The 15,428-nt window shown below is 42.5% G+C and overlaps 2 protein-coding genes across 4 annotated transcripts in view; one reads left to right on the top strand and one right to left on the bottom strand.

Moving 5' to 3' along the window:
* Positions 1 to 8,475, bottom strand: part of EIF2A (eukaryotic translation initiation factor 2A) — a 35,507-nt gene extending 27,032 nt beyond the window's left edge. The window contains exons 1-2 of one of the 3 annotated variants that reach the window (XM_070493661.1): positions 8,187 to 8,245; positions 4,938 to 4,988 (exon numbers count right to left, since the gene is read on the bottom strand). Coding sequence is in view for 1 of the 3 variants with exons in the window: in XM_014838568.3 (XP_014694054.1) it covers positions 8,187 to 8,214 (28 nt within the window). In the remaining 2 variants the exon portion in view is untranslated. Of the gene's footprint in view, positions 1 to 4,937; positions 4,989 to 8,186 lie in introns of all 3 variants that reach the window. The other 2 variants (XM_014838568.3, XM_070493662.1) reach the window with 2 other exon arrangements.
* A 27-nt stretch (positions 8,476 to 8,502) lies between these two features.
* On the top strand, positions 8,503 to 12,304 carry SERP1 (stress associated endoplasmic reticulum protein 1). Its single transcript, XM_044754080.2, has 3 exons — positions 8,503 to 8,890; positions 9,001 to 9,076; positions 10,296 to 12,304. The coding sequence occupies exons 1-3, from the start codon at positions 8,807 to 8,809 to the stop codon at positions 10,334 to 10,336; spliced, it is 201 nt and encodes a 66-aa protein (XP_044610015.2). The 5' UTR covers positions 8,503 to 8,806; the 3' UTR covers positions 10,337 to 12,304.
* The last annotated feature ends 3,124 nt before the right edge of the window (positions 12,305 to 15,428 follow it).

Genomic DNA, 15,428 nt, shown 5'->3' with positions numbered 1-15,428 from the left:
AAAATGGAAAGAACCACCATGGCTTTGTTAACAATACTGAGTTATCACAAATGTTTTAAAAAACAAGAAGCCTTCAGTCAAAATATTAATGAAATTATTAAACATTTCATAGAACTATAGAATGTTAGCATTAAATGGGCACATTTTTCTTACTTATTGCATGAAATCATGTAACTGCTGAGAAATAAATAGGTAATGCAAAGACTGAATGTTTGTCTCTCCAAAATCCTCAAGTCGAAACCCTAATCCTATTGTGATGGTATTTGGAGGTGGGGCCTTTGAGAAGTAACTAGGTCCTGAGGGTGGAGGCCCCAGGAAGGGGATTAGTGTCCTTATAAGAAGAGTCCCAGAGAGCTCGCCAGCTCTCTCTCTGCCATGTAAGGATACAGTAAGTCGGCAGTCCACAACTGCAAGAGGGCCCTCCCCAGAACCTGACCGTGCTGGCACTCTAATCTCAGACTTGCAGCCTCTAGAACTGCAGGAAATAAATTTCTGCACTTTATAAGCTACCCAGTCTGCAGTACTTTGTTATAGCAGTCCTAACCGCCTAAGGCAGGTGAGATCCCTCTTATTTCTCTTCCTATAAATCATACTCATTTAGTCTCTAAGGAGACTACTCCAATCAATCCACTTTTATCTTTTACAGGAAATCTATGCATGTGCATTGAGATACAACATTCATACTATGTTTCTTTATTCAAATGGAAAAAAGTCATCTTAGTACTAAGTTTTCACATTTTTTTCTAAGATCATTTTCAAAATGTATGGATGTTAGAAACAATTAGAAGCTGAGTCAAAGTTCAATCTTCTTTGTATTAGCTTACTCTCTCAAGTAACTTTTATAAATAAGAACTCCTAACTTTAACTGTCACCAGTGAAAAGCAGGTGTGCTGTGGCAGCGGGACATGAACTCAAAGGCAGCCTTCTGCTCGCGTCTGGCTGTGGAAGCCTGGATACATCACCACCTCCGACTCTGAGCCCTCAGTGTAAAAACGGAAATCTTAGAACACGGGGTGGCTGTGTGCTTCACAGAAGACAATAAAGGGAAATACAGCACATACTCAAAGTTCTTAAAACATGTAAGGCATTACTAAAATATTTACAATTTCCCAAAGGAAGAGACCAAGTGGGATAAGAAAGAAACATTCATTTACTAAGCCCCCAATGAGAGTAATAGCCTAAAAAATTATGTGGGAACTAAGTTAAAGATTAAATAAGCAAAATCACCTATAGAACTAGATTATAGTTTTTTAAATGACTCAATTAGAAGCATCTAAAGCTGAACCAAATAAATTGATCACTCATTCAACAAATGCTTATTGGGCAAAAACCTACTTCCCAGATCCTATGTTGAGTACTGAAGATACAAGAGGAAGGAAAATCAGCCTTGTCCCTGATCTCATTAATAAATAATAAGTCAAATATATGGAATTCTAGAACTGTGTTTAGTGCTACAAAAGAAAGATATATGAGGCTAACAGAGTGAATAACAGGAAGCTTTAATCTAAAAATGGAAGGTTAGGGAAAGCATCCTTGAGTAAGTGATTAGTGTGCTGAGATGTGAAGGAGGAACAGCAGTTAACAAGCAAAGAGAGAAGCAGCAAGTGCGTAACTCCACGGCAAGAGAGACGACGGAGCATCAGCAGAATGGAAAGGCTGGGTGGCTGGAAGGATCTGGAGCTGGACAAGAAAGCAGGGCTCAGGCTCAGCAGGATCTTGTGGTGTAAGTTAGGCAATGTTGGTCTACAGCCTAAGAAACTTCAAAAGGGTTTTAGGCAGATTTTTAAAGCCAGATTTGCATTTTGAAAAGGTCAATCTGGGGGCCAGTCCCGTGGCTGAGCGGTTAAGTTCTCACACTCCGCTGCGGTGGCCCAGGGTTTTGCCAGTTCAAATCCTGGGTGCAGGCGGACATGGGACTGCTCATCAGGCCATGCTGAGGTGGCATCCCACATGCCACAACTAGAAGGACCCACAACTAAAAATACACAACTATGTACCAGGGAGCTTTGGGGAGAAAAAGGAAAAAAATAGAAATCTTAAAAAAAAAAAGAAAAGGTCAATCTGTTACAGAGTAGAGAATGAACTGAAAGGAGGTAAGAGTGGATGTGAAGAGACTATTCAACATGGCTCTGCAGTAGTCCCACAGGAGAGATTATGGAAACGTGGACTAGGCTGGGGCAGTGCAAATGGAAAGTGGAGAACGAATGTTCAAAATCTAGAAGATAAAACTGACAGGACTTGGTGAGGAGTTACCACTTTATCAGCTGGAATTCGTGCTAGCAGTACAAGAGCTGAAGAGAAGAAAAAGTTCTACTGAGGTCCATGGCTACAATTCCATCTGCTTCCTTTTCTGCCAGCTAATCACAAATCTCCCACTCTTCTCATGGTTACTGGGAAAGCAACAAAGTTGGTAGATAGAGGCCACTCTTGGCTCCAACTCTGATGCCTATTTCCTTTCCCTTCTCAAGGCACAGTTCCCAGAACACTGATTTTCTACCTCAGAATTAACTAGCTCACTTTTCAGATATTGAAAATAGTATAATTCTCAGTCCTAAAGTAAATAATTTAAAGTTAGAATGAAGGAGCCAGCCCCGTGGCCTACTGGTTAAGTTTGATATGCTCCGCTTTGGTGGACCAGGTTCACGGGTTCAGATCCCAGGCGCCGACCTATACCACTTATCAGCCACGCTCGGCAGCAACCCACATATAAAAAAAGTGGGCACCAGCCCCGTGGCTGAGTGGTTAAGTTCGCATGCTCCACTTTGGTGGCCCAGGGTTTCCATGGTTTGGATCCTGGGCGCGGACATGGCACCGCTCATCAGGCCACGCTGAGGTGGCGTCCCACATGCCACAACTAGAAGGACCCAGAACTAGAATATACAACTGTGTACTGGGGCGCTTTGAGGAGAAAGAAAAAAAAAAAAAGACTGGCAACAGATGTTAGCTCAGGTGCCAATCTTTAAAAAACAAAAAAGTGGAGGAAGATTGGCACAGATGTTAGCTCAGAGCTAATCTTCCTCAAGCAAAAGAGGAAGACTGGCAACAGATGCTAGCGCACAGCTAATCGTCCTCAGCAAAAAACAAAAACAAAAACAAAAAACAAAAACAAAACATGTAAAGTTAGAATGAAACTAAAGAACCACTGATGAACAAGATAAAAATCTATGTCCTCATAGAGCTTCCTTTCTAGTGGAAGAATGGAAAATAAATAAATACACAAGTGAATGATGAGTTTGTTAGACATCCACAAGTACACAACTGGATACGTCTCACCAGAAACAGAGCACTAGACAGCGCTGCTAAACTGCTGTGGGTAGTTTGCCCTTGAATATTCTGGAGCCAAGCAAGGTGTTCTGCATATATCAAAATCTAAACTCCTTACACCACAGCCTACAAGGCTCTATATGATCTGGCTCCTGCATAGCTCCATGTGCTAGGCACTAGGGATTTAAAGAAATGAATCCATCACTGCGCTCAACATAATGATTTCAAAGGAGCTCAGTCTTGCCACTTCTTGAATGAAACACCGAACATATCTATTCTAAAAATCTCTAATGACATTTAGAAATCATTTTGTGCTAAAAAATGTTTTCCTAGAAGATTTAAAAACTATGAAGTTTAATTCTTTTTTTTAAAGATTGGCACCTGAGCTAAAACCTGTTGCCAATCTTTTTTTTTCCTTTCTGCTTTTTCTCCCCAAATCCCCCCGGTACACAGTTGTATATTTTAGTTGTGGGTCCTTCTAGTTGTGGCATGTGGGACGCCACCTTAATGTGGCCTGATGAGCGGTGCCATGTCCACGTCCAGGATCCAAACCAGTGAAACCCTGGGCCGCCACAGCAGAGCGTGAGAACTTAACCACTCAGCCACGGGACCGGTCCCTGTAAAGTTTAAGTTTAATTCTTTAGCATCAAAATTCTCAATCACTTCTTGTCCTTTTGGCTAAGAGCAAGTGTACATCACAATTCTCTTACTACTCAGACAAAGCAGTGCTGTCTCTCATCACATCAATCATCTGCTGCAATATCATGTCTGATGCACTATGATTAGAAGAGACCATTCTTTTCTTAACACTGTAATCAAGGTTTTAACAAACATTTATTTGAGGGATTAATCAAAAATGAGTTTCCCAAACTAGGGAGTTTAGTTAGCAGATTACACTTTATTCCTAGATCACATGAAATTTTATCAGCCTAATGAGGTCCCTCCCACAAACTGCAGTGGCAATTTAACACACGAAGAGCTCTCTTTCAGAATTCACACACAGGCCTAGGAAAACAAAACAGCACATTGTTAGCCTAGTCCCATGAAGGTGCAGCTGTAATTAGAAAATGTGATGCAATCAAACCACACTCTTGCCGTTGCTGCCCCCAAGAACATATGCCTGAAGTGACTGGCAAAAAAGAAAAAGCAAAAACTTTCCCAGCTCAACTCAGCTTCCTGTGTTCTCATGACACTTGTAGCTAGTAACCCTGGTCCTCCACATTGATTGATTTTGCTGTCATCACCAACCACAGTGTTTACTTGGGAAAATTTCAAAGAGTTTGTACATTATACTACAATGGAGCTGTACCTCAGAACCCATGAAGGGAGCCTTCTGGCCACAGCAGTGGGAACTCTCAGTGTACTCAGGGCAACTAGCACAGGGTCTTCCTTTTCTAAAATTTCTATGTCATACCTTTGAGGTGGAAGACTTCAAAGGAGTTGCTATAAACTGCACATGTACTTGCCCCCCAACTCTTATGTTGAAACTTAATCCCTAATGTGATGGTATTTGGAGGTGGGACCTTTGGCAGGTAATCAGGTCATAAGGCAGAGCCCTCATCAGTAAGATTAGTGCCCTTATGAAAGAGATCCCAGAGAGCTCCCTTGTCCCTTCCTCCACATGAGGACATGACAGAGGACCACTGTCTGTGAACCAGGAAGTGGGTGCTCACCAGACACTCAATCTGCCAGTGCCTTGATCTTGAATTTCCCAATCTCCAGAACTGCGAGAAATAAATAAAAATGTTTATTAAGTCACTCAGTCCACGGTACTTTTGTTATAGGAGCCAGAACGGACTAGGACAGGAATGGGGGAAAAAATCTCCACTTAACCCATCCTCATTCATGCAGATTATTAATCCAAAATCTTAGAAGGCAACACTTCGCAGAAAAGTCAGGGTGAAAAGTGCCATGTCTCTCCTGCTCAAGTAGCATTCAATCTCATGTGGTTTTCAATTTCTGGTTTTAGTATGTTTCTGGAGAAGCAAAGTCTTGAGTCAAATTAACCGACTGCTTTTCAACAAGCACATGTTCACATTCTAAAAAAGAACTTTCAAAACAAAAATCCAAAGGTTGCACACTCTATGATTCTGTTTACATAGCACTCCTAAAAAGACAAAATTATCATGATGGAGGACAGATCAGTGGTTGCCAAAGGTTAGAGATGGAGGGAGGGTCTGACCATGAAAGGGGAGCATCTTCTGTGTGGTGAGGGAGCAGTTCTGTATTGGATGGAGCAAGTCTATACCCTCTACTAGCAGTTCTGATAGTGGTGGTTACATGAATGTACACATGTGATAAAATTTCTTTACTGCTATACACACATAGACAAACTGGTGAAATCCACATAAAGACTGCAGTTTAGTAAATACTACTGCACCATTGTCAATTTCCTGGTTCTGATCATGGGCTATGGGTATATAAGCTACGTATTATCACGGGGAAAGCTAGGCAAAGAGTACACGAGAACTCTCCTCACTGTTCTCACAACTTCTAAGTCTTAAATTCTATCAAAATAAAAGGCTTTTAAAAAGCCCATCGTTTTTGGTAATGCTTTGTTCACAATATGGCAAGAAATTAAAACAGTCAAAAGCTTTTCAACATTTCTCAAGAAGGGAGTTGTTTGGGAATACTGGACAAAAGTGTTAAATTAAAATAAAAAGTTGAATAGATCAAGATTTTTGCACTAAGTTAAAAACACATTCCATCGGACAAAAGTACACATCAAAGCTACTTTAAAGACTGATGACACTGTTCATCCCATTAAATCAGAAAATCTTCTTTGCAATATGCTTCTTTGCAATGATGCTTTACAATAGATGGGTCTATTTTTATCAAGTGAAGTCATCATAAAAATCATATTGACTCATTATACTTTTGTCCATACAAATAAACCACTATTTAAAACACATTTTATTTCACACCTCCCTACACAGAAGCGTACTATGAGAAAGTGCTGCAAGGCATTTTGGAACCACTAAGATGCTCTACTGAATTTAATCAGTTTGAGCAACTTCTTATGAAAATTCGAATAAATGGACATATAAAGTTTATTAGAAGAAACACAAAATCAGGTTCATAACAGAAGATAAACTGTATCACAAGTTAATAAAAAGCAAAAATGTGGACTCAAAACAAACTCGTTTCAATAACTGCAACAATTTCTTCTACATACAACTTTCTAATGAGGGATTCATTTTAATTAGAAGTGACTGAATGTGAACGAGTGAATAGAAAGAATGTGGAGATAGCTTAATGTGGTGTACTCAGACTTTATAAGAAGTGGTTATCTTTCATCAATTTATTCCTCCAGAAGGTGGGGATGACCAAGACCCTGCCCCCGCCATCAAGAAATACAGCCTAGTGGGGGAGAAAAGCTGTAAACAACTAGGTAATTATCCTATGTGGTAAGCGAAAAAAAGCCAAGTATATATGAGGTACAAAAATAGCCTAGGGAGTGACTGGCTATCTGGGAAGCGAGAAAAGGCTTCACAAACCAATAATGTCTGAAATGAACTTTAAAAGATGTAAAGCAACTAGCCATCAAGAGGAATAGCTCCAGACTGAAGAAGCAGGTTGTTTAACGGCTCTATAAGCAGCTCAGTACTGATGGAACACAAACTAGAATGGGGTGGGAAGGAAATAAACGAACGCAGGAGCTGTTCAAGGACTACAACGGGTTCCACCTGCTAAGCTGAACAGGATGGAATTTACCCTGCAAGCAGTGAGGAGCCACTGTCATGATTTTTAAAAGGGAGAAAATTAATCGGACTTCAAAATGTTCTAATTTTTAAAATTAGAGTTCAAATAGGCATTTAGTATTTCAAAATTATGAATAACATACGAGCTACCTTATGAAGCTAGAGAAAAAATTCATTTAATTATGTAATTATGCCTTTTAAACAGTATCTGCCTGGCATATTATCTAACAAAATATACTTAGTATTTGATAAATGTTTGATGAATGAACTGTCGCAGCCGGATTGAATATGAGTGGGCATGATGCTTGATAACAAAGATCTTAAAATGTACAGTGGCAAAAGGTACAAAAGCTTGTTAAGGCTCAAGTCTCGGGAAATAAGCCCCGTCCTCGAAAGCAGACAACCTTTCTCATACTGACTTCTTTTTCTTCTATATAAGTTATTGGTAACAATCAAAGCCTTCCATTCTTTTCCCTCCCTTACTTCCCTCTCCTTACTTGATACTCATACATAAGACTCCCAGCCATTGCCCTAATTAAGCCTTCCCTGACACTGCTCGAGACGAAGTCTATTATCTTCTCCCACAGCCTCAGCTTCAAAACCTCAGGAATCCTCTACTGTTCTAATTCTAAAATGCTCATAACCATTTCACCATCAAACGTTGCTAGATTACCTTATAATGCCCACAGCTACCACCTCAGACCTCACTTTGATCACTTGAAACCTACACCTCCACAGCTCCACTCTCCCCATTAAGTCCTACACATTTCATTAAAGCAAGGAGTACAGAATTCGGCATTCCCTAAATTCAGGCGTATTTAACGTGTGGTCGGTCATTCTAGAGGACTAGGTCAGCAGCTTATTACAGAGCGAAAGGCCTGTCACCAGACAAGGGTTCGTGTAACGCCAAGACTGCAGGCCCAGGGGAACAAAGTCAGCCAGCACTTGCTGTTCGCACCCCGCCTCCTCCATTCTCGCAGAACGGGAAGCGGCCGGGAAGAATGATAGATGGGCAAAAGGGAGGGGGAACGGCGGAGCCAGAGGCGGGGGCCTCACTTCCGATGGCCACGCTACACCGAGAAACCCGAAGGCCCTAAGCCTCTGCCGCAACGCGCAAGACAGGGCGCATCAGATTCCAAGGCTTCTCGGGTAGCCCCCACGGGCAGAGACACAAACAGAAACTGCTCTGAAGAAACAGTCCCCTGCCCGTTCACAACTTACCTGTCAGCAGCGGCGTGGACGGCGCCATCTTGTCCCGGAAAGAGAAACCCTTCCGCTCGGGTCAGAGTTCACGAGGGCCGAACCCGGCCCCTACACGTCTCCTCAGGCGCGGAGACGGCGGATTGGCGTTTCCGGGGCCACCAGCCTCGGGGCCAATCCACTTCCGGCTGCAGAGCGCCGCGGAGAAGGAGCCCTGCAGCGCACGCGCAGCTCCAGGGCGACGCTCCACAGAGCCGGGGCGGGCGCTCTCCCTCCCTCCGGGCAGGCGGAGCCCGCCCTTCCGCGGGGCGGGGCCCGGCCGGTGCTGACGTTGGCAGCCGAACCCGAAGGAGCTCGCGGCGCCGGGCTGCATCGTCCGGTTGTTGCGTTCGTCGCCTTCCTCTTCCCTCCACGCTCCCGGCGGCGGCGCGGGACTCCGGCGGCCCGTCCTCTGCTCCCGCGCGCCGGCCTCGCTCGGCGGCCGGTCGGCGTCGTCGGTCGGTCGGCGGCCCGCGCCCCCCGCGCCCAGGCCCACGGCCGCAGCCAGCGCCCGCCCGGGAGCTCCTGCCCGGCGGCGCGGCCCGGGAGCCGAGCGCAGCGCCGCAGCGGCCGCGCGGGCGGGCGGGCGAGGCGCCGCGAAGATGGTCGCCAAGCAGCGGATCCGGATGGCCAACGAGAAGCACAGCAAGAACATCACGCAGCGCGGCAACGTCGCCAAGACCTCGGTGAGCCGCGCGCCGCCGCAGCCCCGGGAGCGGGCCGGGGGCCGGGGGGCGGCGCGGGGGCCGGGCCGCGGGGTGCCCCGCGTGTGAACCCGCGGCCTTTCCTTTTGCAGAGAAATGCTCCCGAAGAGAAGGCGTCCGTGGGACCCTGGCTGCTGGCTCTCTTTATTTTCGTCGTTTGTGGTTCTGGTGAGTGTTCGGGGGGCTTCCCTGCGGGAGGGTGGTGGGGACGGGTTGGGATGACGTGGTGACCCATCAGTGGTGGATCCTCCCCGCGTGGTCCTCAACCCACCTGCCGGGAGCGCCACATGATTCGGTTCCCTCTGAACCAAATTGCTTGTCCCACATATGTGCTCCAGAAACTTCTCCCGGCTTGGTTTGTGCCCACGGGAGATCAGGAAAAGGAGGTCGGGTCCTTAGGAATGGTCGACTTGGGAGAAGTCCAGACCGACACAAAAATACCCCCGGGGGTGAGAGTCGAGAGTGTTTTGTAGCCCCATTATCGGTGCCTTTGCAGAACAGAAGCCTGTGAGTATCGTGTCCATATGGGTGTTCGGACTTATTAATACAACCCAGGATCTGATGTCTTTATGTCAAAATTGGGTTTATTCTATAGAGTAAAGCTAGTACAAAGGATTGATCCACTCCAGAGGAAATGTACCTGCTTGGGAATTTAATGTATGAGACCAGTGTTTTGAGATTGATGAAAGAAACGTTTGACATATGGTAGGAAAAATTAGTTATCAGAGCAGCTTGCTGTTAGAGGAACAGACTCGTGTCTCGGCAGATGGATTACAAAATGTCTTTCCTCTCTCCGTTTGTTATTTTAACGTGCGAGTTGTCGATGTGGAAGTCCGTGTTTCTGTTTTCCACGTTCTGACATTCTCAGGTTACTGAGATTTCTCAAACTGTGCACTTGCCTGTCTCCTAAACTTACCAGTTGGAAGCTTTCCCTGATAAATGGCCAAGAGCCAAGCAATTTATGTAACCTAAAGATTATTGAGTTTCAGCTTTGTGAGAATGAGGAAACATGCATACATTGTAGGCCAGGCCTTGAAAGGACATTTAATATTTAGGGATAAACCAAAATAATTGTATGCTAGAAAAAGCTGTTTGCTTTGATGCTTTAAAAGTTCTTTCTAAAATGATTGCTTATTTGTCAACTCTCTTGGACAGTTAGACAAAATTCAGAGAAGCTGAGATTGAAGAAAAATAACTTCCGGACATTTAATTGTTTTATTAATGCAGGCCAGCCTGTTTTCACTTCTTATTACAATGAAGTTACGTAGCATTTGCCAGTAACTGTAAGGGTGCTCTTGGAGTCTTGAACTACCTTAATAAATATTTGTCAGTTGCAAGATCTGTTTTATTCAAAGCATGTTTTAATATTTGCTCTTTCTCTTTACAGCAATTTTCCAGATTATTCAAAGTATCAGGATGGGCATGTGAAGTGGCTGACCTTAAGATGTTTCCATTCTCCTGTGAATTTTAACTTGAACTCATTCCCAATGTTTGATACCCTGGTTAAAAACAATTCAGTAAAGTATCCTGCCTCAGAATGACTTTTCATACCATCCTTCGTGTGTCATTCCAAGGTTTCTTCACGAGTCATTCCAATTTTCTAGTCCATACCACAGTGCCTTGCAAAAGCACCACATGAATAAAGCAATAAAATTTGATTGTTAAGCTACAGTAGTGGACCCTACTTATTCAGTCAGTAAAGAGTAAGTTTTTTTTTAATGTGGTTATTAAAACAGTATACCGTATAGATAATTAGATTAAATCTGTGTAGACAGGGTCTGGATTTTGTTAATCCTGATGTGTAAATGCAATTAGCTTAATTTAAAATTCGGAATCTCATGGTTTTCATATAGCTAGGCACTTTATTACTGTTTCTTGAATTGAAAGCACACTCCCATACAGGGTCTTCTAACTGTCCTGTAATAAAGTGCTGATAAACGGAACAACTAGACAGTCAGCCTAGTTTTCCCACAATCTTTAGCACCTAAAAAATTTTAAAAGCTTGTAAATGCCTAATATAAAGGCAGATGCTAACAACCACAATGTCTGTGTTAACAATATTATTTCTATGACACGACCTTGGATTTTGCATGAGGGAACATGCTAACCTAAGTTGCCGTAAGAAAACGTGGGTTAGCGTTTTGCAACTTCATCAGTCACTTCAGTCTCACTGCAAGCTGCCGTGGTGGAGGAGAGTCAGAGAAGGTTTGCTTGTGTCACCATCGATGGCACCGGAATTACTTTAATGTATCAAAGCGGGGTCTACTATGCTAGACAACGTTTTAAGGGAAAATACTACTATAAATGGATGCCTCGTCAGGACATACTGTTGAGACCAGTGTGCCGTAAGATGTTAGCATGTTAACAGCACTTTCAATACCAAAAAGGGCACATCAACTAAAAAGTTAGACTTAGTTTGGGAATGCTTTTTCTAGATTTATGATTAGAATTCTGTTAGGGTATTAGATAGACTAAAGTGTCATCTGCAATTAAATGGATTTACTGACAAGGATCAGTCTTTAGTCTTCCCTTTGTTTGACTTTATAGGTTATGATTGATCAAACTTTCTTTTTACTAACGGTAAGGGTGAGTGATAAGGCAGGTTTTGGGTTTCTTGGTACTATTGAAAATTGCAAGCATTGGCTATTTAAATACTTAGCCATAACTTGATGAAAAAAGCCTGAGAAGTGTCTATGTATTAATGAATCGGAAAGAAAGCTGCTCGTTTGCTTTAATTGCCTCAGGATATCTCTTTTAAAATAAGCTGTTTTAAGAGGAACTGAAGGGAAATGTGCTACCTAGTCTACACATGGTGAGAGTCTCAGAGAGCGCCTCTGATCCCCCGAGTGTGGGGGGAGCGAGGGAGGGGAGTTGGTAAGGATGTGTAGGAACTTGAGTACTCTGGCATAGAAAAGGAATCGGCCAACCTTGCGCCAGCAGGTTTTCATCTACATTGTTACCTGCCTTTCTCACCCAGGAAATCAACCCCTGTACTTGTTTCCCTCTTTGAAACAAGTGTCCTGGTTAACATTCTGTTTCATTGTAACTTTAAAAATGAAAGTTACTCTAAATTCATAGCAGGTGCCTTATTCTTTGCTTTGAGTCAGACCATTCCATAGCAGAATTTCCCTTGGTGTACTATAATTGGCTTTAAGATGTTGGTTTTTTTGTTTTTGTCTTAATGCACAGTGTATTAATTTGACTGTTAAATTGCTATAGCTAGCAATCGTTCTACATATGTGAAGTTGCATTCCCTTTGTATTTCATGTGTACTTTACCGATTGAGTACATTTTATACTAAGGATGGATTATGCATGTTTGGAACAATGAAAGCTATGTCTTATTTGATTTATCCTTTAAAAATAAAGTTCCCTGAATATTTGATGGCTTCTAAAAGGAAGTGATTTTACAGAGTTCTTATCTGAGTGTACTTTTTATAGTTAATAGACAATGATTTTACAGAATGAGTAGTAGTACGTTGTATTTGAGTTAAAAGAAATAGTTCCCAGAGGCACAGATTTAAGGTTAAAACTGGGACTAGGTAGCAAGAAAAATACATAAAAAGCACAATGAATTAAATACTTCCCCATCCAAGATTTACGCTCAAGGCATTGAGTCTGCTTTAAGGGAAAAGCACAGTTCTTTTGATCTCTGTTTCCCAACTGAATTTTATATGTCATCAAATGTTGATCACAGTATGAGAATAAATACTTTATTGGGGTTGTTTACATTGTCCAATTACTTTTTGTAATTTAGCTATAACATTTCAAGAAGCTGTCAGTGATTTCATAGTATCTGTTGGGTTGTATATAGTGTTGCTCAAAATAGAGTGGGCTTCCAAAGAAAGTAAAGATTTTCGTTTGTAATGGAGTGCATTGTAATGGGCTTGGACTTAGGACGCTGAAGAACTGTGGGTTCAGCTGAGGCCCTGGCTCTTCTCCCTGAGGTTCCTGGAGGTTTACTGGCACCGAGGATTACCGTGCAGCTCCCAGTTATGTTCTTGGGAGCCACGCCAACAAAATGGCATTGTGCTTTAGCATCTGTAAAATTTAGAACATCATCAAATTTTCCACTTAGAAATTGATCTGAAGTTTGATTTGTCCTTACCTACCTTTTTAGTTGTTTTGTTATTGTTTTAGACGTAAACCACAACTTTAAGAGGTAGGAGTTGGGTTCAGCTGCAAATCGTCCGTCAGCCCTCAGAGAACCCTTTCCTGTGTGAACTTAGCCCGCTCTCCCTGCTAGTACTGCTTTCTCGTCAGTTGAACCAGGACAAAAATATCCTAATTTGGAAAGAGTACTAACGAGCAATCAAAGGCTGGAAATTAAGCTGAAGGGAAAAATTCAACTGTCTGGACTTAAATAATTCAAAGTAAATTCATGTAGATCACAGAATCATAAAGATAGAAAGGACATGGGAAATTTAGTCCAAGTGCCTCAGTTTGCAGATAAATAAAAAATTCATTTATTCAATGAATATTGAGTAACGTATGGGCCAAATGTGGAGTTAGAGCTGTGAATACAGAATCCCAGCACTTAAGTGGGGGAAAGACAATAAAATGAAGCGACCAGAATTGTGATAAGTATTTCCAAGGAAAAGTAAAACCAGGTCAACGGTGTCTGTCCTTGGGGAGCTAGTGCAGGCAGAGTAGAAACGGAGCAAGTTTCCTTGACCCACGGTGCCCTCGGGGAGCCAAAGGAATGATTGCAAAACTTCCACACGAACACTTCTGTTTTCATGAGCTCTTCGCTTCTGCTTTTAGAAGAGCTCTTAAATTTTTTTTCATGTTGCCAATTCAAAGAAGAAAAAAAGAACTTGTCCTTTTATGGATGCAATTTCTTTTGAAGATGAATAAGTGACAAGTTTACTCTTGGCATTTCCTGTACAGCCCCAAAATATGAAGATTGAATCAATAATGTTATCCACTGTAACATATTCGAGTACATTTTTAAAAAGTATTTTGCCATAATTTATTGTATTTTGTTTTAAAATTTTTCATCTGTGATGTTGAAAAATAATTCTCATTTGATAGTCCAGTAGTCAAAAACATGCAGTCATGTGCCCTTCATAGATAGATTTTATATCTAAGTTTCAGTGAATAAACCCTGTGTGGCTTCTTTTCCAGCGTGCAAAGTTCTACTTTGGGATGCAGATGGAATTAAAACAAATCCGCAAATTTAAATAATTAAAACTATGATTTTCAATATCATTCTTTTCTCACTGCTGTGGAGAAAGTCTCTGAAACAGTGGAATGAGAATAATTGATTTTAGAGCTGCAAGGAACTTGAGCAATGATCTGATTGACCTTTACTTTACTCCTGAGGAAATCATGGCCTAGAAGAGTTCTTCGCCATCACCGATGAACCAGTAGCGGGGCAAGGATTAGAAAACTGGTCTTGTGATCATAACCAAACGGGCTCTTTAATATACTGAGTGCTAAGGAATTAAGATTCTTTAGGACTGTCTCATTTCATTTTAGGAGGTGGTTTATTAATCTCATGAACCGCTGTGAGTGTTCCGTGAAGGTAAAATCTGAAGGTTTAATCAACTTCAGTGGCTTCCCACTGCTGTTGGGATGAAATCACTCTTTAGCTTTGATTTTCGTGGCGCTTCACGACATGGCCCAACCTACCTTCCCACCCTTGTCCCCCACGGCTCCCCTCCATAGCCCTGTTCCAGCCCCAAGAGTCTACTTTCCCTTTTCAGATACCTCGTGCTTTCCTTGAGTGTTTTTGCTCATTTTCCCGACATTACAAAACTGTCTATTCTTCAAAGTGTAGCCTAAATTTCACCTCCTCTGGGAAGGTTTCCCTCGCCATATGAGTCAGAAACACTCTCTTTGGGATTGATGACTCTGGACTAGTTAGCATTGATTATGTTACTGCACACCATTGCGGTTCTCTGCCTGATGTGCATAAGAAGCCAATTAATTATGACATCAGCCTTTGGGGAAAGAAGTCAGCTTTATTCTGTCAGATTCATCTGCAGGGAGACAAGGGGGTGTGTGCCCTCAGATCTATCTCCCCGATTCAGGATTTGGGGCAAAATTTAAGAGTTTAGGGAGAACCGACTGGCACGCAGAAACACTGGCGGGACAGGTTTTGATTGGTGGGCTTCTAAACGTTTATGACAGAGTTCTAAACATTTACAATGAGGCCCTAAGCATTTCTGATGAAGTGGGGAAGGAATTTTAACACCGGGTCTTCCTGAACGAGGGACCCCCTGCTTCTGATAAGAGTCCGACTTTCAAGTTCCACTTGTGTCCTGGTCCTTTGGCTCCATGGGGAGGAGGATCTTTGGTTCCACAGTCATTTCGGGGCAAGACATTTTTGCACATGTTCTGGCTGTGTGACTTTGCAAATTTTCTGACTGACAATCCTTAATCACTCTGTTGGTAAGATGGGGTCAGTTGAACTGGTCCCGGAGGGCCTGTTACCATTATGTTATCATATTTATTAGTTTTCTCTCTCAGTTTCTCAGCTAGAGTATGGAATCCTTAAGAACAAATGCCATCTTTCC

Source organism: Equus asinus, chromosome 21, assembly GCF_041296235.1.
Source record: "Equus asinus isolate D_3611 breed Donkey chromosome 21, EquAss-T2T_v2, whole genome shotgun sequence".
Classification (NCBI taxonomy): domain Eukaryota; kingdom Metazoa; phylum Chordata; class Mammalia; order Perissodactyla; family Equidae; genus Equus; species Equus asinus.
Note: the sequence above shows the minus strand (reverse complement) of the source record. Positions and strands in the feature narration are given on the sequence as shown.

Coding starts and splice junctions, on each gene's coding strand:
- SERP1 (XM_044754080.2), top strand. CDS start 8,807: ATGGTCGCCAAGCAGCGGATCCGGATGGCCAACGAGAAGCACAGCAAG. Junction 8,891..9,000: donor GCAACGTCGCCAAGACCTCG/GTGAGCCGCGCG, acceptor TTCCTTTTGCAG/AGAAATGCTCCCGAAGAGAA. Junction 9,077..10,295: donor TTTCGTCGTTTGTGGTTCTG/GTGAGTGTTCGG, acceptor TTCTCTTTACAG/CAATTTTCCAGATTATTCAA.